The sequence below is a fragment of the Sinocyclocheilus rhinocerous genome, unplaced genomic scaffold (genome assembly GCF_001515625.1).
Source record: "Sinocyclocheilus rhinocerous isolate Xijiao unplaced genomic scaffold, SAMN03320098_v1.1 scaffold587, whole genome shotgun sequence".
Lineage (NCBI taxonomy): Eukaryota > Metazoa > Chordata > Actinopteri > Cypriniformes > Cyprinidae > Sinocyclocheilus > Sinocyclocheilus rhinocerous.
In genome coordinates this window covers 256,813-278,543 of record NW_015632478.1, presented here as the reverse complement: position 1 = coordinate 278,543, position 21,731 = coordinate 256,813, and the positions used below count along the sequence as shown (strand labels likewise).

The 21,731-nt window shown below is 38.7% G+C and overlaps 1 protein-coding gene across 1 annotated transcript in view; it reads right to left on the bottom strand.

Annotated features, from left to right (window-relative positions):
• The window catches only part of LOC107742578 (diacylglycerol kinase zeta-like), a 78,672-nt gene that overhangs the window by 9,406 nt on the left and 47,535 nt on the right, over window positions 1-21,731 (bottom strand). Inside the window, exons 27-31 of the mRNA XM_016555617.1 lie at window positions 17,332-17,372; window positions 17,025-17,221; window positions 11,422-11,523; window positions 8,851-8,907; window positions 3,409-3,443 (exon numbers count right to left, since the gene is read on the bottom strand). Coding sequence (XP_016411103.1) covers window positions 3,409-3,443; window positions 8,851-8,907; window positions 11,422-11,523; window positions 17,025-17,221; window positions 17,332-17,372 — 432 coding nt within the window. The remainder of the gene's footprint in view (window positions 1-3,408; window positions 3,444-8,850; window positions 8,908-11,421; window positions 11,524-17,024; window positions 17,222-17,331; window positions 17,373-21,731) is intronic.

Below are 21,731 nucleotides of genomic sequence, written 5' to 3'. Positions count from 1 at the left end.
GGGGACCTTGCGGGCACTGCAGGATTTCAGTCCATTGCGGCGTAGTGTGTTACCATTGTTTTGCTTGGTGACTGTGGTCCCAACTGCCTTAAGATCATTAACAAGCTCCTCTCGGGGCTGACGGGGCTGATCCCACACCTTTCTCATGATCATTCTTACCCCATGAGGCGAGATCTTGCACGACCGAGGCCACATACCGCCAAGGCAACAAAGGAGTGGCTCAAGAAGAAGCACATTAAGGTCATGGAGTGGCCTAGCCAGTCTCCAGACCTCAATCCTATAGAAAATCTGTGGAGGGAGCTGAAACTTTGAGTTGCCAAACTACAGCCAAGAAACCTTAAGGATTTAGAGAGGATCTGTAAAGAGGAGTGGATCAAAATCCCTCCTGAGATGTGTGTAAACCTGGTGACCAACTACAAGACACGTCTTACCTCTGTTCTTGCCAACAAGGGTTTCTGCACCAAGTACTAAGTCATGTTTTGCTTGGGGATCAAATACTTATTTCACTCATTGAAATGCAAATCAATTTCTAACCTTTATATAATGTGTTTTTTCTGGATTTTTTGGTTGATATTCTGTCTTTATCTGTTAAAATAAACCTACCATAAAAATTACAGACCCTTTATTTCTTTGTAAGTGGGCAAACTTACAAAATCAGCAGGGGATCAAATAAATATTTTCCCCACTGTATTTTGATAACTTTACTTACGTGCAATTAAAGCTACACTAAGTAAGTTTTGACACACTAGTGGTTCAAACATAACTTGTAGAGGAACATTGTTTTGGTGACTTTGAGTTGTGCTTCAGCTCCACTATTGTGCACAGATGAATGAATACATAAGCACCATAATGTGCGAATGTCACTAACAACATCAAAACTACCTGACTCCAAAAATAAATAAATACATACATACATACATACATAAAAGACAGATATCCAGAAAAAAAATTACAAGAAGGTACAGTAAGTAGCTTTTATGGTGCTGTTGTTTTGCCTTATTTAAAACAACCTTTTTTTTTTTTTTTTAGTTACAAAAGTTGGGCATTAGACATAACGATTGCTATTCATATCAGATAAAGTAAACATGGAAACAATTACAGCTTGGCTAGTTAATTATAATTATAATAAGTAATTAAAGGCAAATACCAAAGTTTAGAGATTGACTTTTTTATGAACCTAGTAAATGTGATGCTATGCAAACTAAACATATTTTTTAAAAGCCAAACCTTGTTGTTTTAAGTTTTATTACAGGCATTGCTTTTCCTTTCACTTGCAATTCATTTTCAGTTTGACGTTAATTGGTGCTGCTATGACACTTTCCACTGCATACAGCAGTAACCTGACCTTCTTTCCTTTATTTATGAATATGACAAACATGCACAGACAAATGACGGAAGCATGCAGTTTCCCGCTAAATCTAAAATTTAAATAATTTTTATAGGCTTACTGTAGAGAATCAGGGTAAGTTGTTGTAGTTTCCTCATGACAGTTGACGACTCCATTATTATTTAAAGGTATTATTATTCAGAAACTGCCTGCATGCACAAATCGCTTATGCATATTTGTTCAATATTAAGTTATTCAGAGTTACACAAGATGATGTTCTGTTTATTTAATGCTTTGGGAGCAGACAGTTAAAAAGGGAGTAAAAATACCAATGTTAATCACATTAGCTGATGCTGGCTCTGAGGGTTCAGTCTCAATATGCTAAATCTGTGTTCAAAGCTTTGCAATGCCCTTTGTAGATTTGCCTTCCTAATCCAGCAATCTTTTGTGTTGCTTCACAAACCTCGAGAGGTAAAATATGAAAACACCCAGCTGGGATGTCGGGCTAACACGCGCTGTAGAGCGCACTGCGTGGCTAAATCTACGCCTGTGTCTAAAGATATGCCCGCTCCAATCCAGCTTTAAACTCGGCCACTTTATGGAATTGAAGAGTCTTTTTTTCCTGTCTATTTTTTTTTTTTTTTAGTTACAAAAGTTGGGCATTAGACATAACGATTGCTATTCATATCAGATAAAGTAAACATGGAAACAATTACAGCTTGGCTAGTTAATTATAATTATAATAAGTAATTAAAGGCAAATACCAAAGTTTAGAGATTGACTTTTTTATGAACCTAGTAAATGTGATGCTATGCAAACTAAACATATTTTTTAAAAGCCAAACCTTGTTGTTTTAAGTTTTATTACAGGCATTGCTTTTCCTTTCACTTGCAATTCATTTTCAGTTTGACGTTAATTGGTGCTGCTATGACACTTTCCACTGCATACAGCAGTAACCTGACCTTCTTTCCTTTATTTATGAATATGACAAACATGCACAGACAAATGACGGAAGCATGCAGTTTCCCGCTAAATCTAAAATTTAAATAATTTTTATAGGCTTACTGTAGAGAATCAGGGTAAGTTGTTGTAGTTTCCTCATGACAGTTGACGACTCCATTATTATTTAAAGGTATTATTATTCAGAAACTGCCTGCATGCACAAATCGCTTATGCATATTTGTTCAATATTAAGTTATTCAGAGTTACACAAGATGATGTTCTGTTTATTTAATGCTTTGGGAGCAGACAGTTAAAAAGGGAGTAAAAATACCAATGTTAATCACATTAGCTGATGCTGGCTCTGAGGGTTCAGTCTCAATATGCTAAATCTGTGTTCAAAGCTTTGCAATGCCCTTTGTAGATTTGCCTTCCTAATCCAGCAATCTTTTGTGTTGCTTCACAAACCTCGAGAGGTAAAATATGAAAACACCCAGCTGGGATGTCGGGCTAACACGCGCTGTAGAGCGCACTGCGTGGCTAAATCTACGCCTGTGTCTAAAGATATGCCCGCTCCAATCCAGCTTTAAACTCGGCCACTTTATGGAATTGAAGAGTCTTTTTTTCCTGTCTAGAGAAAGCATGTACAGGGCCAAATCAGGTTTTGGACATGTGTTCCTCCTCTGCTCAAGCCAGGAAGCTTTGGAGCTAGCGCTGAATTCTAATGTGGATCAATGTGAGTGATGATAAACTGCTCTGCCTCGCCACACCTCACAGACTGTGAGACAGTCCTTTCCTCCTCCTCTCTCTCTTCCTCCCCTACCAAAGCCAAGAGAGCGGAAAACACCACAGTCTTGGCACATGCCCTCTCCTGACAGGCAGCAGCTCATTAAAATGGAACAAGAACGAAGATCAAGGAGCATTTAACACTCAACTTACATGTAATGAAAGTCAAAAACGATTCACTGAGCAGCTGTACAACTTTAACTTGTTCTCACAAGAGAAGACTAAAATTCAGCCCTCATTGTGTTTCCATTTCCATTTATTAATTTTTTATTCAAAGAAACTCTGGATAAATTTCACTTGATGTTCATTCACTGAAGAGCTAAAAGCAAAACTAGAGCACTACTTAAACTCCTTACCAGAGTTCGCATTGATCAGGTTGTTCTTCTCAAACCTGTGGGAGAAACAGAAACATCTGAGTGAATGATACACTTCAAATCAACTGACACAAATCTTTTAGAGGACTTCTTCACAGCAAGTATCTGAAACTGAAGTTCTTGATGCACACACTGTGAAGCCCTTAATCTCCACTTGAATCATCATGTTTTTCCTGATGATGCTGTTCAAATGATCCTAAAGAATAGCTACAATGCACATGCATGCAGACTCTTTTATCCCCCTCTCAACATTCAACATCTCAAGAGATTAATTGAGCAAAAGAATGATGACTACAAATGAGCTTAATAATATTCTTCTCTAAGAGCAAGAGAAGAATTGAGACGAGAACCCAAACTCTGTGAAGGTCACTGCAATGCTATTTGTGTGACATGAGGTCTGTTTGACTTCATATGGCACTGCGCAGGACGATCGGAGTCTTGAGCAGGGCATGTTGGTTAGAAATTTGGTTTCGACTTGGTGCTGATGCCATCAAAGTACCACAGGAGCGATTCGAGAGCAGTCGGCTGGATCAGCCAGCATAATTTTTCCAGAGTGGCTCCACGAGCAGTGATGATAACAGCCATTTCACAATTTGGTCAGACTCACCGATGGTGTGCATTTCATGTATATTCTCACAAAATATGTGTTTTTATGCTCACAAACCAGTGTTTTTATAACAGTAAATTCTCTTGTGATGTAATCTTAATGTCATACTCTTACAAATGTTATGTTGATCAAAATAAAACTGATAAAGATAGCGTTTATATAATACGGCTTATCTTAAACATACTTCTCTCTATTAAGAAGCACTTAACCTATTCAATGAACAGTGTTTCTGGGTACTACACATAAAATTCAAAAATATGAAATCTAATCCACTCTGTCAGTGACAAAGTACGCAAACACTGTGCGACCATCACTATGAGAAGTTTCAAGCGTCCAATTTGACGGCTCTTTTTTCAACTCCTCCCCCAAAAATCTTGCTGATCGGTAAGGGCAGGTGCAGCCAAAGTACACCTCCTCTCTGTCTCTTCCCCTGACTGGAGCATCTTCTGTGCGCTCTCACCTGAAAGAATATTTGATCAAAGAGCTCCCCACCTCACACTATGAAGGCTGGGACATTAAGAAATAGAGACATGTGGCGCACAGGGCTTTGGATCCTGAACTTTGCTTGAAGTAGTGTTGCTCTGAGATGGGTTTCTTCACCAGAAACACACCACAAGGAAATATGTAATGGCTTCCTACAGCTTTTCATATAAGAGTTGACTCTTTGGTGTATAATAATGAAGTGCAATGTAGAGGTCAAAGGTCAAGAGAGGTCAGATTACGGTCAATTGAAAAACAATAAACCTGTTTCACTTCGAACACATTGCCTCAAATTGAGTGAGACAGAAAAAGAGGGAGGGAAAGGTAAAGGAGTTCACAAACACTTAAGTCAAGGCCACAACACACTGTTTCCATTGTGATATGTCTATGAGTGATCGTGTGTGTGTGTGTGTGTGTGTGTGAGAGAGAGAGAGAGAGAGAGAGAGAGAAAGAGAGGAAGAAAAAGCGTTCACCTTGCTAAGGAATCTGAGTGTGTCCCATAATTAAAAGCAGTTCACAGGCTCATAAATCTGGGCTCTGACATGTATTTTCAACACACACAAACACACACACACACACCTTTGCTGTAATGTTTGCATGCCTCCTCTAGCCTTGCATCTGAGGTTCAGACTCCAGGCAGAGAAATTTGCTCAGGTAAGTGGATTTCAGATCCTTGAAACCACAAATCGCAACTCTCAGCTATCAAAAACCATCTCTATCAATCATAATGTATTTCTCATATAGCTCTATCATAACAAATGATGTTCAAATACACTGATCTTTGGTCAGCCATGAGGAATGTTCAGAGCAGCAGGAAGAGATTCTTCCTGTGTGACTGAAAGTTCACAGCAGCACTACAGTTGAGAAACACTAGGGGTGCAACGGATCGTAGATGATCCGTACGGACCAGGCCCCACGGTTCGGCACGCATGTGATTCGCGGATTAACTGTTAAGTTTAATCATCATAGAGTGAAAGTTTATCATTTGCACATGTTTTGTCTTGCCAGTTTACACATTCAAGCAGTTTTAACTCGCGTGCTTTTTTCTGTGCGCTCAGCTGCTGCCGCGTGCAAACGAAGCGCGCACACACAGAGAGAGTGAGAGGCGCGATTCAGACACCGTGTGATTCCTCTTTCACATACACACAAAGTTATGTTAAAATACCCACTTTGGCAAGTATTCTAGTAAACACAGTTGGTTATGTCTTAATTGAACGTAAACAGGTGAGAAAGAAACCGGATGGGTGTCAGTATTAGGTCCGTGCATTTGGTCTTAAAGAGATAGCAGCCAATAAATACCGGTTTCTGTCTGCTAATCAAATTACACCACAGCTCTAACAAAGATTAATTTGTATTTAACTTGTGCAGTGAGCACTATTGTGTTAAACTTAATTATTACATTTCTGCACCTAAATTCTGATATTTGTAACTGATTTGTTGTTTTCATCTATGTTTGTAATTTGTGTAATTGTTCTTGTTTTATTACTAACTTTATTAGTTAAGCTAGTAGTTTTTGCTGTGGTATAGAAGTACTTAAAGTTTTTTTTTTTTGGCTGATCCGAAAAATGATCCGATCCGTGACTCAAAATCCGTATATTATCCGACCCGTGAATTTTGTGATCCGTTGCACCACTAAGAAACACACAACTACAGATTCATCCATCACTGTGCTACTCTTGCTGAAGTGATCAGCATCCACATTTATTTTCAGCTAAATCCATTTTGCTAAGATACAACCTCTTCCTCTTCAGATGGAAAAAGGCGAGTTGGGACTCACATTACAGTGCACGAAGAGGAAAGATTTGATGATGTCACTCAAATCTCTAAGTATTATGAGAGCTTGATGCATGTTACTGGAATCAGGGCAAATGTATCTCTCTAACCATCATGTCCCAGAGGAAAAGATGGCAGTGGTTTATTCCCCCAGCTTAAATGATCATCCAGTGTTTAAACATGTGTAAACCATTCCTTGGTATGTAACCCAGACGGCAGCTGTAATTACTGACGTTCCTCAGCCTGCTTTTACAACACACTCATCCACTCTCAAAAAGACACCCTAACATGCACCCTGGACTCACACAGAAATCCCTTATTAGCTCTAGAGAGACACAGCAACCTGAATCCAGACCGGCCTGGTGTTTACTCAGCCAGATCACCAGCTCCAACCGGTTCTCACAAATACGACAAATCGCATTTGCGATCTAGTTTTATTATTGATTGTGGACTGTAATGTTCTCCTCTAATCACCACTGAGATTTATGAGCAGAAGTCTTTCTTTAAACAAAAGCAGATCTTAATGAGGGTACTTGATGGTCTGTGCTGTGAATACAATACCATTAGAGGAAACTTCAATATACTTAAATGTAGGAAGTAGGGCTGGGGAAAAAATCGAATGCGATTTTCATGCGAATCTCGTCAGTAAAGCAGAGCTTTGTCAGTGCTTTGTCAAAGCTTGTCAGTGAACTACGGCTCTGTGTAGTAAATGCCGCTCCATCTGAAAGCACGTGCTGGAGATTTACTACTAATCACCAGAAGTGGCTTTACTGACGAGATGCGCATGAAAATCGCATTCGATTTTTTGCACAGCCCTAGTAGGAAGGTTTTAAAGGTCAAAGCTCAGCTCACAAGGCACCAGGTTGATGATGAAGGCTGCAATGCCCCCGCTGCTCTAGCGTATCTTTCCTTGTTTACTTCTCCTCATCAATATAACCTTTATTATGCTCCTTCTGATTTACCATTTGCAGACACCACATTAAAGATGGTTAGCTCAGACTGCACAGGAAACAAGGGGCTAATCTCTCACTCGAGCTCTGCTTTCTCCTGTTGTTATTTGCTTTGAATATCAGTGTTCAGATGTAAATCTGCCTCAGAATGAGAGTTACTCATGGGCCTGGCTATAATTCCATTACAGAGGAAAATACAAATCCCTCATTTATGTATGACAGAAAAACAACATAAAACACGCATCAATTAATTACGGCTCCTATTCAAAATGAAACCAACAACAGCAGAAACCTAATCAATTTCCCTGGTAGACTGAGCTACACACAGAGAGAGAGAGAGAGAGAGAGAGAGAGAGAGAGAGAGAGAGAGAGAGCACACGCTGCTGGTTTAATCAAACTTTCGAGCACGTTAAGCTGATTTGAGGCATTGATGAGCTGTAGAATATGGGCACTGCAAGAGATAATGTTGTATGAGAACAGATTGATGAGGTTTTCTGGCTGTCACAATTTGAACAAGCCATCTTTGTGTGTGTCTATACCTTGTTGAAGCCATCCCGGCTTAAAGGGACGGTTCACTCCAACATTTTTTTTTTTTAATCATTTACTTACTCTAATGTCATTCCAAACATCTATGACTTTTTTCTGTAATAGAACGTTAAACACCACTTACTGTAATTGCATGAACTAAGACACTGCTCTAAATATCGTTTTTTATGTTGAACAGAAGAACAAGATGATGGGTAAATGATCACAGGATTTTAATTTTTTGAGTGAACTATCCCTTTATGAGGAGCCGTTCACACAAGAATGCATTTTTGCTTTCAAAAACGCAAGATGCCACACAATAGTATCCAACTGTAGAGCTGCAGTGCTGATGAATGAAAAAAGGCAAGGTCTTCAGATATGTTTTTAAAAGTTGAACCTCTTTTAACCTTTCACAGTGTCTTCAAAACAGGGAGCTTATGCACGAGACGCTAAAAAAAAGCAGTGAGACATACCGCGATTGTCAAAGTTGTCCGTTTAGCAGCTGTTTACACAGAAAAACAAAAAGCAATGAAGTGGAACACAAAAACGGATTCTGTGTGAACCAGTCCTTAGTCTTCAAGCAAATAGCAGTTAGAGAATACGATGACAGACATCACACCGAAGAATGCCAGACAAGACAAAACACGAACAAACCAGACTAGGAGTGACTATACTGGACCAGCACAGACTAGATCAGACCAGAACAGGGTAAATTACCACTCTGATTGTACTTTGCAAAACTTTTTAGCCAGTTTATGTGTACTTGTGCGTGTGCATCTCTTCTACCCTCTAAAGTCGTGTCAACAGAGACAGCTGGGCCTAATAAGGAACAAAACAAGCCGGTAAAAATAATCAGCAGCAGCAGAAATGGTGTGGTCGTGCTGTGCTAGAGGTCATGCAATGACACTTACAGTCCACATTAAGAAAAGCCACTGACCGTCAGTAACTATCCCCACTGGGAATAAAAGAATAGAGACGCTCTTTGAACACTTTCAACACTAACATCTATAGCAGCTCTGAGAAGATGCAACTGAAAGGGTACAGAGAGGGGAAGAATACAGATGCATAGTCTGTAAAGCTTTGTCTCACCTGCTGGTAGGTTTGAAATCTGCTGCTGTTGTATTTGAGCGATGAACACCCCCCACCCTTCAAAGAAACAAAAGAGTAAAAAAAAAGTAAATAAATGAATGGGAATATAAGACAAAAATGATAAAGACATTACCATAAACAATAATCGTTTGACATAACAGTGATATAGTACAAACAAGATTTGCATTTCCCAAAGGAAATACCGATGCTTATATGGCAAAAAATATTTTTTTAGGCTTTGGTTCGGTGTAAATAAAATGCTGTATTAGAGCTGCTCTGTCATTGTTATGACATTGAACAGCTTGTTTTCTGTTGGCTGCACACAGCCCATACATAATCACTGTGTATCGTAAAATTAGATATACACTGTTAAATATATGCATGAGAAAAGGGCATGTAAATAGAATGTAAAAGGGGTGAAAAACAAATCAATTTAGTATTACCTTGTGGTGACATCACTGTGTGTTGTGTTGCATTTTGAGTGCTGAATATTCTAAAGTTAATGAATGTTTTGAAGTATGAGCTGTGTAAATCTTCCTTCAACTAAAAAAAAAGTATATAATGTACAAATGTGAAAAATAGATGTCACATGCAGGTATAAAGAGTCTGTTAAGCACTTTGTGCTGAGAAAATTATTGAACAAACCCTAACCAGAATGTTATACAGGATATGGCATGGAAAATAAATAACACACACACACACACACACACACACACATAAAAGAAAAGAAAAACAACATGGCATTAAAAAGGACTGTGGATTGAGTTGGTGTGGCATTTTAAAGACTCAGAAAGCATTAAGCATGTGATGTAATGCAGACACATTTCACCATTACAAACAGGGGTGGGTTCTATTATCTCTGGTCTGACCAGATATTCCACCCCTCAGGCAGTGCTGTGGCCTGGACCCCACTGGAGCATATCAATTCATGGCCAACACAAATGTTATATAATGTACCACAGACAGACATTGGAGTTTCCTTTACTGAGATATCACTGACCCTAGAGAAAATTAATAGGACCCAAAGAGCCCATCATTTAGGAATACAAAGCAGTGTGTGAGTCCAGGACAGCCCTCTGTGCTTTACGGAGCTGATTTCACACAAGAGGGAGATTTGTGATTGTGGTTTCTGACCAGAAAGCAGTCAGTCAGTGATATCCCTTATGTCTCCTGTGCAGTAAAACCTAACAGTTCGTGGCCAGCAGCATTTTGCATTTTTATCTCTTGGCCTGTTTCCAGTGGTTGGTTAATTTCTCTGTATGCCATTATGAGGTCGGGGATACTAAAGGGCATCTAAGGAAAACTTTCTTTATCTTCTCCTGGTCACATATGCAGATACACACATCATCACAAGAAGCAGGAGCCTAATGTCTTTCTGTCCTGCCTATACTTCCTACTACTATCTCAAAAACAATCACTTCTGGAGACTTCTGCCTTACAAACAAAATCTTCAGCATGGATATAAATATATAATATATAATTTATATTTTTTTATATTTTCTAAACAACAAAAAATAAACAGAGGAACAGAGACTTATTCAAACAAACATAATAAATTAAATATTCCAGCATTTTCTTCAATGTACTGTAAGCATTATGGCACATATGTGAAAACAGTTTAATCTTTCATGCAGCCCTCGTGAAATGCTCATTGGAAACTATTAAAAGCATCCTTAAAAAACCCTTATGAAAACCCTTTGAACACTCTCTCTCACACACACACACAGACACAGACACAGACACAGACACACACACACAGAGTGCAAGGAAAATGCAAAATGCATTTCTGCACAGTAAATGAGATGTCATACTTTTCACAAAAAAATGCCAGGTGGCCACAACTGAAGTTGCAAATAAACCAACACAGACTCAAGCACACAGATGAGCACATTTACACATCTTTTACACGTACAGAGGGGAGTGAATGCAATACTTTACAATTAAAAGGGAACCTCAACTCATTTGATTTTCTATTTTTATTCAGAATGCAGAATAAAATATGCGATTATACATTATTATTACATTATAATAATGATTATTTATTATAAATTAAAAATCTAGCATTTGAGCTAAAACAAAAGACTCAAAACAGTAAAATTAACGCAGTAAGAAGGTACTTAGTACTGACTCTGACTGGATGAGCTACAATCGAAACTGTTATAAAACAGATATACACACATTAGTTGTGTTGTTGTACGGCAAGTATAAACAACTAATGAAGTTATTCTGAGATACTTCATATTATTGATAATAAAATACATATATTATCAATAAAACCCTCACAAAAAGAGATATGTAAAAGGAGTTAGTTCTTTTTTGCTATAACAAAGATTAGCTAGAAAGAGTTCTCTCACAGAACTACTCAAGATTCACACATCAGCATCTCTCATACCAGCACAGAACTCAATATTCTGCTTAGGGCCATACAAATGTAGATCAGAAAGAACATGCAAGAACATTCAGCCTGACAAAGAAAAAAACAATTTGTGTGTGGCAGCAGGCTTGATCCACGTGGCTGGAGTTTCAAGATGTGTTCTAGAGGATCATAAACGTTCTCTCTGTAGTTCTTACCTGCTGAGAGCTGGTTTGGCTGATCTGAGCGAGTCACTGTGTGCAAGTGCTTCTGCCACAGAACTGTCACTGGAAACACGCTTCCTTTGGAGCTCTGCAACCCTGAAAAAACAATGAGAGAGACACACAGAGACATTATCAAGAGGAATATTTGGTCCTGAAACAGCAGGCCAGTCACTATATATGCAGCCAAAAAAAAAAAATTATGTGATGTTCCACAGTCCAGCTGCTAACAAATCTTAATGATGTGTGAGCTTGTTCTGTAATGGTGGAAGTCTCCGTGATATAAAAAAGCAAAAGACCCACAATTACAGTCTGGTTAATAAAAAACACCTATAACAGATGAGAAATACCCTGTGACATACAGAAACATTTTTAGATATATATTCAAATATCGGCATCGGCTGATTCGTTTTTCTGTTTGGCCGACGTGTTGAGGCAGGACTTTTATTTTGACGGCGCTGAGAACGGCAGGGCCTGCGCACACAGCTCTCACATTCTCCCTCTTCATTGTTTGCTGTCGCCGTTTAAAGGGGTCATATGATGTTGCTAAAAAGAACATTATTTTGTGTATTTGGTGTAATGAAATGTGTTTATTCGGTTTAAGGTTAAAAAAACACATTATTTTCCACATATTGTACATTATTGTTTCTCCTCTATGCCCCGCCTTTCTGAAACGCGTCGATTTTTACAAAGCTCATCGGTCTGAAAAGCAAGGTGTGCTGTGATTGGCCAGCTATCCAGTGCGTTGTGATTGGCCGAATACCTCAAGCGTGTGATGGAAATGTTACGCCCCTTGCCATATTGTGACGCCTTGTCCCGGCCGGAGCGACGAGACAAAAACAATAAAACCCATTATAAACGAGGCATTTAATTGTTAAAACGTACTTACAGTCTGTGATTCAGAACAGCCGGCATTGTAGTCTACTCTACCAGGATCAGGAAACAGTCCTCCATAAAATGTTCTGCACACATCTGAATATTTAGGTTGAACTGTTCTGGAACAGTGTTGTAAATACAACTTAACCACTGATTTCTAGTCGTGTCCTCTTTTGGAAGGCCAAACAAAGTAGTTTCGCTTTCACAACGAAAGCGAGGTCGGCTTGAGTGAGCGGCGGTAACGAGCCGTTTTAGGTAGGCGCGGTTGACTCTTAACTTTTATAAAGAATATCTCTTTGGATTTGAGACTTTAGTCTTTGCAACTTTACAGATCTTCTTTATGCACCAAGAGCTTGTAACACTCCAAAGAGAAAGGAAAACTTGAAATCGCATCATATGACCCCTTTAACAGTTCTAATAATCAGATAGAACTGTTAAAGTAAAGGAATTGAAAAGTATACAAAAAGTACTATAGCGATTGCTTTTATAGTATTAGTAATAGAAAGGCAAACATTATAATACATACTCGTTTACCGACAGCATTCAGCAACAGCTGTGAGACCTTGTGAAGTGTGCATTTCTAATACTGCATATATAGAAATGCAGTATAGAATTATCACGAGTAAGTGACGGTCGGTCGGACAGGAGGAGAGTTCAGCTTCACAGCTTCACAAACTTTAAACTCTTTATATCGGCCATCGGTCACCCTGCTCTTTAAGATATCGGCATCGGCTGTCAAAATACCAATATTGGTCGACCACTAGTTTATTATGTGAGAGAAAGGGAAAGGAACAGATGAAGGTGGAGAGAGATAGAGAAAGATAAGAGACACTATCCTTTGATCTTCACTAGTGCATGTATCACCCTATAGCAGTATGATCTCATTTAGTGGAAAAGCATAACCAGCGGAAAAACTTTACGAAGACAGGAGAGAGTAAAATAGGGAGAGCGAGCCAACATTTCTAGAGACAAAAAAAACAAAAAAAACAATGCTTCCTGTTACTTTGTTCACCCACAGCTCACCCTGGCAAACTCAGCACTTAACACCATAAAGAGAACACCACAAAGGCTAATTACATCTTTTTGTTAATTTAATATTCCTTTCATGAGCGATTCTGTGTGATTCTGAATTGAACAAAAGCATGTTCAATGTTGCCTCGGCGAGAGATCGTTATTTCATGCCCAAGGGAGTTAAAGGATGTAATAATGCCTGCCAAACGCATCAGCAGCCATAAGCCTGTGTGACTGATTGAGTCTGTGTGACTAACAACAAATCAGGAGCAAAAAAAGTTGCCAAAAAATGACACTGAAAAAAAACAAAAAGTGACACTGATTAAATACATAAATGAAAAAGATGAAATGCAAAATAACTAAATTGAAGACAGACAAAAATGGAAGGGAAAAGGATGAGCTGAGGAAACAGGAGAGATGTCAATTACAAGAAGGCGAGCCAAAGTTCTCTGAAACTCTGAAAGACTCTTGCTGTTTCGCAAACATGTCATTAGGACTGCAGAAATTGTATTTAAGTATTGACAAGGAAGAAATTATCCAAGCCTATTGCAACAAAAATGGACATAATGATATCTGAAATATTTGATGTTGCTGTTTTTACATATTTTACAAGAAAAAGAACCCAGACATGTATATAAAAAATCATTACAGAACCAGAAACCAAACAGAATGCTGACATTTTGTAGCTTTGTATGCTTGTGGTGTGTCTAACACAACAGAGTTCAATAAACACCACACAATTATCGAAGTAAACAAGACTAATTAAAGAAAACTTCAGCTTTGATGTGGAAAACACAAGTGGCTTAGAGTGAACCCAAGAAAAAGGGTGAGAGAAAAGGTAGTATTTGAATCAATCATATAATTTGACAAATGACACATTTACAGTGAAACTATAGAGTGTGACGTGAGAGAAAGACATTCTGAAGTTCAAATACAGAAAGATAAAGGATATTTCAGCACATCTCAAGTACCCACAGCACCTAAAGACAAAAGGCTGGCTGTTATCTCACTATCACAGCACACATGACAGCAGCAGCATCAGGACTGAAAGTGCTCTGAGGGTTCGCTCAATGTTTTCCATTGGGAGGCATAAACAAAAGCTCCTATCCGGTGGGTTATACAATCATGACATAATCAGAAGAGCTATGCCCAGTGCAGCGGCTTGTCTGTGTTTCAACCAGACACATTACACCGCTTCAAACAGCTGGGAGGACAATGATAATGACACAAACATCACACAGCTAACCATTCAATCATTCTGATCAATCAATTCCCTGTTAGCCTCTTCCTGACCAATATGAGCTAAATATATGAATGGTTGTTTTAATATATTTTAAAATGTAATTTATTCCTATTCTGTCAAAGATGAATTTTCACAGCCATTACTCCAGTATTCAGTGTCACGTGATCCTTCAGAAAACATTCTAATATGCTGATTTGCTGCTCCAGTAACATTTCTTATTATTATCAGTGCAGAAAAGAGTTTAATATTTTTGTGGAAACTGATTTTTTTTTTTTTTAATTTGAAAGAATTAATTAACTAAATTAATTTAAAAGTATTCATTTCTTTCAAAAAATAATAATCTTACTGACCCCACAGTTTTGAACAGTAGCGTATGTGGTGTTTTGGATGCTGGACCCCAGCATGCAGGTGTGCTTCTTCACTAGCTTAACCAGTAAGATTTCCATGGTCAGTCAGCTTCACCAGAATGACCATGCTGGCTGACAACCTTTACCAGCACAAAATCAGCACTAACTGGCATTAACCAGCACAAAATCAGCACTAACTGGCATTAACCAGCCTGGACCAGCAATAGAAATTCATGCTGCTCTTTTCATCAGAGCATTCATCTAAGGTTAAATAATATAATAATAGAAAATAAACAAATGCACACTCCTGACAGAACTTTTACATTTACCGAATAGAAAGGATGTGTGATGAAGCTTAAGCTAAATATTTTGACATAATTTCAACCGATTTCATCCAAAAATTAATAATTCAATCTTAAACATTCACAAAGACAGAAATACAGAAAAAAGCTAAATTACTGTCTGTATTCCAGTGTTAATTTTGACAGCAAATTTTGATTTAGTTTTAGTCATATTTTAGTCACCTGAATTGTTTTTAGTTTTAGTCTAGTTTTAGTCGACTAAATATAATAAGATTTTAGTCGACTAAATCTACAGTAAATTTAGGCGGCTAAAATCGAATGGGTTTAATTACAGTGCATTTATTAAGCATTTCTCTAACATTTCCAAACTCATATAGGTTTGATATTAAGGTTTTATCATGATACACACCGATTTAACTGCGGTGACACACAACATGCCTTTATGTTAAAATTAAATAAAACCACTTCTCATAAAGAATGGTCTTCTTTTTAATGAAATACCAATGGTTATATAGGCTAATTATGCATTCTTTATAGCAACTTGTTTACCATATTCTTCATTCTTTCAAGCAAACATACTTATTTCTATAAATAAATTTATATTAATCTTTAGGGCTACTAAAGTTTTTCAGTCAAGAGCAGTGAGTGATTTTCTGTCTTTCTTTTGTTGCTTGATTAACATCAATGACTCGGACAATAGCAACTAAATTCTAGATGCTATCCCTTTAAAACCGAATGCACAGCTGCAATGTACTGATGATACACGTTCTCCCTACTGTTTACGTTCACTTAAGACGTAGGCTAATCAACTGTGAATACTGTTCACTTTTACGTGAATACTCGTCAAAACGGACATTTCGACATAATTTTGTGTGTAATTCTCCATTCATGCGACGCGAAAGAGTACTCGCTGAGAGAGCGCTGTGAGACGCGCTTTCTGTGCGTGTATGCTTCAGTGAAAAATTTCACTCTGAAAACCGGATGTTTCGTTCTGAATGAATCTCTTCCTAAATCGTCCCTCCCTAACATTTCTTCTCGTTTTTATTCGTTGATGAAAATGTCAATAGATTTACGTCATAGTTTTTGTCATTCAAAATTAGTTTTAGTTCGCTATCGTCTCATTGTCGTCGGTGAAAGAAATTAACACTGCTGTATTCTCTGTCTTGAGCTCTATTCCCCCTCCGAACACACACACACACACACACACACACAGGAGATTAGCAGGGGCTGTGGTGCTGTATGACTTTTTCAGGCTGCTATAAATAGAGGATCGGATCAATCTCTGTGCTGCAGGAAATGCTCTGTTTTATTCACTCTGAACCACACAATTATCCTGCTATTCACAATCACTTCCTCGTTTGCACAAGCAAACATTTATAGACATTCATGTATGAACCTGTCTACACACAAGTGTAAATTATAAAACCATAAAACAACCATCTCAAAAGCAACAACTATAAGGCACCCTAGGTGGATGTTAAACATACAGTTATCAGTACATTAGAATTAGTGTTGTTAATGTAGCATTTGTACAAAGCAGCTGAGCTGTGAGAACCACACTGCCACCAGCCGGCTCGATGCTCTACTGCTCCCTGTTGGCTGATATTACAGAGCAGAAGCTGCTGTCAGCTAACAGCCATCTGAGTTATTAGCTGCCGCTGATAATGAAAATGTCTCCTGTACGAAAGTTTGTATAAAGTAACTCATTCATCAAAACATCATTAAACTGACAAGAAAGGCAAAGATTAGCTGGCACAGTGGCACTGGATACATTTAAACGGTTCCCTTTATGTTTGTCCGTGTATGTTTACAATATCTCACCTAGGTCCAGGTGAGTTTGGTGGAGAAGAAGAGGATGATGGGAAGGCAAATTTACGTGGATCAGACGGGGCATCACCAGAGGAGTCCACCAGGTCTGGCATGCCTGGCGATGTGCTGACCGTCTCTGTGACAACCAGCTCTGGGTCCAAAACGAACAGCTCATCCTGAGAAATTTCAGTCACGTAGTTAAGATGCTCCTGAGGGATGACACAGACACCAGACAAATGGGAATGGTTTATTTGTGGAAACTCAAAATTGCTCAATTGTAGTTTGAATTACTCTAAGAGGTATTGTACGGAGGACTCACTTGAGCTCGATCAATCCTGTAGAATCGATCCGCTGTTGTAGCTGCAAACACAAAACATACAAAACAACACAAATCAGGCCTCTGATTAGCTACCAGACATTCAAGAGCAAGTTCAAGCAGAAGAGATGACAGAACATCTCTCTCTCCAATTACACAACAGTATTGTTTCAACATCTTCACTTTATAAAACCCTGGGTTATTTTTTTCAACTCAAACACTTGATTGAGACTACTGGGTAAGGAAGCTGGGTTGATGTGTCCCAATTTGGGTTAATAATTGCTCATAATCAGTAACCACAGCCATATCACCCTGCAGCCCAAGACTGGTTGCCCACTGAAGCTAAGCAGGGTTGAGCCTGGTCAGTACCTGGATGGGAGACCTCCTGGGAAAACTAGGTTGCTGTTGGAAAAGGTGTTAGTGAGGCCAGCAGGGGCTGCTCACCCTGTGGTCTGCATGGGTCCTAACACCCCAGTATAGTCATGGGGGCACTATACTGTCAAAAAGCACCGTCTTTCGGATGAGACGTTAAACCGAGGTCCTGACTCTCTGTGGTCATTAAAAATCCCATGGCACTTCTCGTAAAGACTAAGGGTGTCCTGGCCAAATTGCCCCCCAGGCCCTTGTCAATCATGGCCTCCCAATAATCCCCCAACCACTTGATTGGCTCTATGACTCTCTATCCTCTCCACCTGTGACTCTCTGTGGTCATTAAAAATCCCATGGCACTTCTTGTAAAGAGTAGGGGTGTAACCCTTTGTCCTGGCCAAATTGCCCCCCTGGCCTTTGTCAATCATGGCCTCCTAATAATCCCCAACCACTTGATTGGCTCTATGACTCTCTCTCCTCTCCACCTGTAGCTGGTGTGTGGTAAGCGCACTGGCTCCGTTGTCCTGTGGCTGCCGTCGCATCATCCAAGGGGATGCTGCACACTGGTGGTGGTTGAGGAGAGACCCCCCCCCAATGATTGTAAAGCGCTTTGGGTGCACAACAATACACAATAAAGCGCTATATAAATGCATCATTCATTCATTCAACCCAACAGTACTCATGACATGCATACGTTTAGAAACTAGAAGAAAACGAATCAAAGCATAATAATCAACATTTATTCAACAATGTTCAATTAACACTTAAAAAAGGAATATCGTTTAACTGTGTAAGAAGTGACTGTTGAGTTGCCATTCTTTTCTGCACTTTTGCTTATATTATTGTCTATTTCTGTTTTCTTGCAATAATTTTTTACCTTTTGATAATTACTATAGCCTGTGTTGTTACTGTAGTCATTCAGTGTGTGTTAAAGTGATTTACAACTCATTTTGGGAGTACAGTCATTTTCAGCAGTATAGTAATTTTTAAGCTATAGTTAAATAATGTAGGATCAAATATTTAACCTAACCCAGCTGGGTCATAACAAAGAAAGATTTCAAAATATGTTCATAGTTGACATGGGCCCATGACACTCCTGGACAGTTCGGCTGCAACAAATGTCTGTAAGATGATCTGAGCGAATCAGAGGGTGCTACAAGAAGGCAGTCCAAGTGCTTAGACCAGTGGTGTTGCTGGATTTGTGAAGGTATGTGACACTCAGACACAAAACACTTCCCTCATGTTGTCTTAATGAGCGGGAAAACAGAGATTGCTGTGGGTCTCACATCTCACCAAACAAATTACTCCCAAAGAGAATGCACATGCTGAAAATGCACACATAAATTCCCACAAGCTCGTCACAAGATAACACATTTGCAGCATAAGTAATGAATGTACGTGATTCCTCACACTCTGGGGCATGAATGATCTATGATGATCCATGAAAACTGTATAACACTGGCCTCGGATCAGACTTTCCCCCTGCTTGCACTGGTAATTATTTGACAGCAACTTCATAACACTGAGCTGAGATCAGAAGTGCTGCCACAATCACTCTGAAAAGTTCTGACTCATCCTGCAGTTCTCTGCTCGGGTAATAAAGCCCTCGGAAGCTTTTTAGTCTAAAAATGAGGAGATGAGTTTGGCTCTGGGCCGGTGGGAGGAGAGGAAGGAGGGACTGGAATGAAAGGTGGAAAGATGCAAGAATCGAACAGGGGATTGTGATCTACTATTTCACTGGTTTGATGTGTAGCAGTTTAGGATCTATGTGAATGTGACTCAGCTGTCACAGAGGATTTGTGTATAATGATGACTGACTCTCCGTATCTCGAGATGCTGTCAAAGAAAGTCTGATGGCCCTTTCAACGTCAATGCTTCAATGCACCTCTCAACAAAAGCGTCACCTGTATGCAGTGGCGGCTCGTGGGTTTTAAAATAGAGGAGGCACACTAATTGTATTGGTCTGGGATCCCTGCCGATTATTATTATTATTATTTGCTTAACCACTTTAAAATGGCTTTTTGGTTGCTTTTAGTCAGAAAACGTAAAGAAAACGACATACATACAGCAAGATAATATAATTTCACTAACCTGACCTATCACTTGAAGCAAACATCCATCCCTATTTAAAAGTCTGTGTTAAAAGAGAGCTGCCTGTTACGCCATTTAATTAAGCCGACTGCTTGTCAGCATCACTTCTTAATTATTAACATTTTTAAGTGAATTTTCATTTTTATTATTATTCTATGTTTAAGTTTGAACATCCATCCTTTGGTAAGAGTAGTAGTCACAATTTTAAAATGTAGCCGACTTATTTGGGGGATATAAAATTCATAAATTAGTTACCACAAATTACCACAAAGAACCAAATTGTTCAATAGCCTCCTCTACAAGGTTTCTTTTCTCAACGCTCCTCAGCGCTGAAAGTGAACACTCGATGCTGATTGGCTAATTTTTTTTTACCAACGGAGGCACGAGAGTTCACCTCTCCCTCGGCCTCCCCCTACCCTTCTCTATCATTAGCGGTTGTAATTACATCAGCAGATTCGGCACATTCGCGATAGAAAAGCGGCGCTTTCACGTTATGGTATTACAACTGTGAAATTACAAACAAAAAATACACATTCTGAGACATGAACTGAAATGAATTGTGAATTTTATTAACATTAAATCGTCCTCCTCCCATTTTCACCTCAAAATTATGGGGAAGCTGTGCCTCCCCTGCCTCCCCCGACGACCCGCCACTGGCTGTATGCGAATAGCCATTTATTTTTATTAATCAGTTCTCATAGAATACATAGTGCATAATTATCTCTTTGCTCCTTGAAAGTTCAGTGCATTAGGGAACGTTTACATATGAAAAATGTCATCTAAAAGCCTTGACTCCTTGAAGAACAAATGACTTTTCCCTCTTATCAATGTATTTAAATTAGTTGCCATTATATGGCACTATATAATTGTGCATTGATACTACTAGGTTGTGAACACATCATTGCATCCTTTTCATCAAGACTTATGTAGTCTGATTCTCCACTTGTCATTGAGCTGACGTTAATCCACATCTTCACACTGATCAAAAAGGAGATTACTACAAGAACTGGAAAGCTGTTCACATAAAAGTATGCATAATGGCAATAATGAGCTAGTAGGATAGAGTGTAAATCAAACTGTTTAAATAAATACACTACCGTTCAAAAGTTTGAGGTCAGTATGACCTCACCAAGGTTGCATTTATTTGATCAAAATACAGTAAAAAAGGTAATGTTTTTAACTATTATAATGTTATAACTTAAATAAAAAAATGTTCCCTATTAGAATTTATTTTAAAAATGTATTGAATTGATTTAAAAATGTATTACTATGATGGCAAAGCTGAATTTTCAGCAGCCATTCAGCAGTGATACATTTTTTCCGGATTCTTTCATTACTTCAAAAGAACAGCTTTTATTTAAAAAATATTATAAATGTCATCACAATGCACAATTTAATGCATCCTTGCTGAATAAAAGTATTAACTTCCTAATAACAAACAATTAATACAAATATTTTTACTGAGCCCAAACATTTCAATGGTAGTCTATTTTAACGGAAAAATGTTTTTTTTTTTTTTTTTAAATGCATGCCTCTGTGATGCCTTTCATTTTCAGAGTTCCTGCTGATCTGCAAGTGTGATCTGGTGGAACACACGTAGAGTTCATCATTCCAGACATGCAGTCATTATAACGCAAACAGCTCCTGCCTCTTTCCCTGTGGCTGTAATTCTCACCTGCTGACAGTAATCATCTTGGCACTCCTTATTAGCATTGAAATGCCAGAGTAGATTCTGTTCTTTAGTATGGAGATTCATGACTCTTTGTCTTTTCTTAGCTTCGATTCTAGCACTGATGAGAGAATATTTTGTGGGTCTGACTCATGGTTTTGAATTTCTGACCTTTACTCTTTGCCATTTTATTCACTGCAAACACCTACAGCTTTGCGCACTGATAAACACAACTCCAGCCCACATCCTTAAGGACCACCAAGGCACACATGCT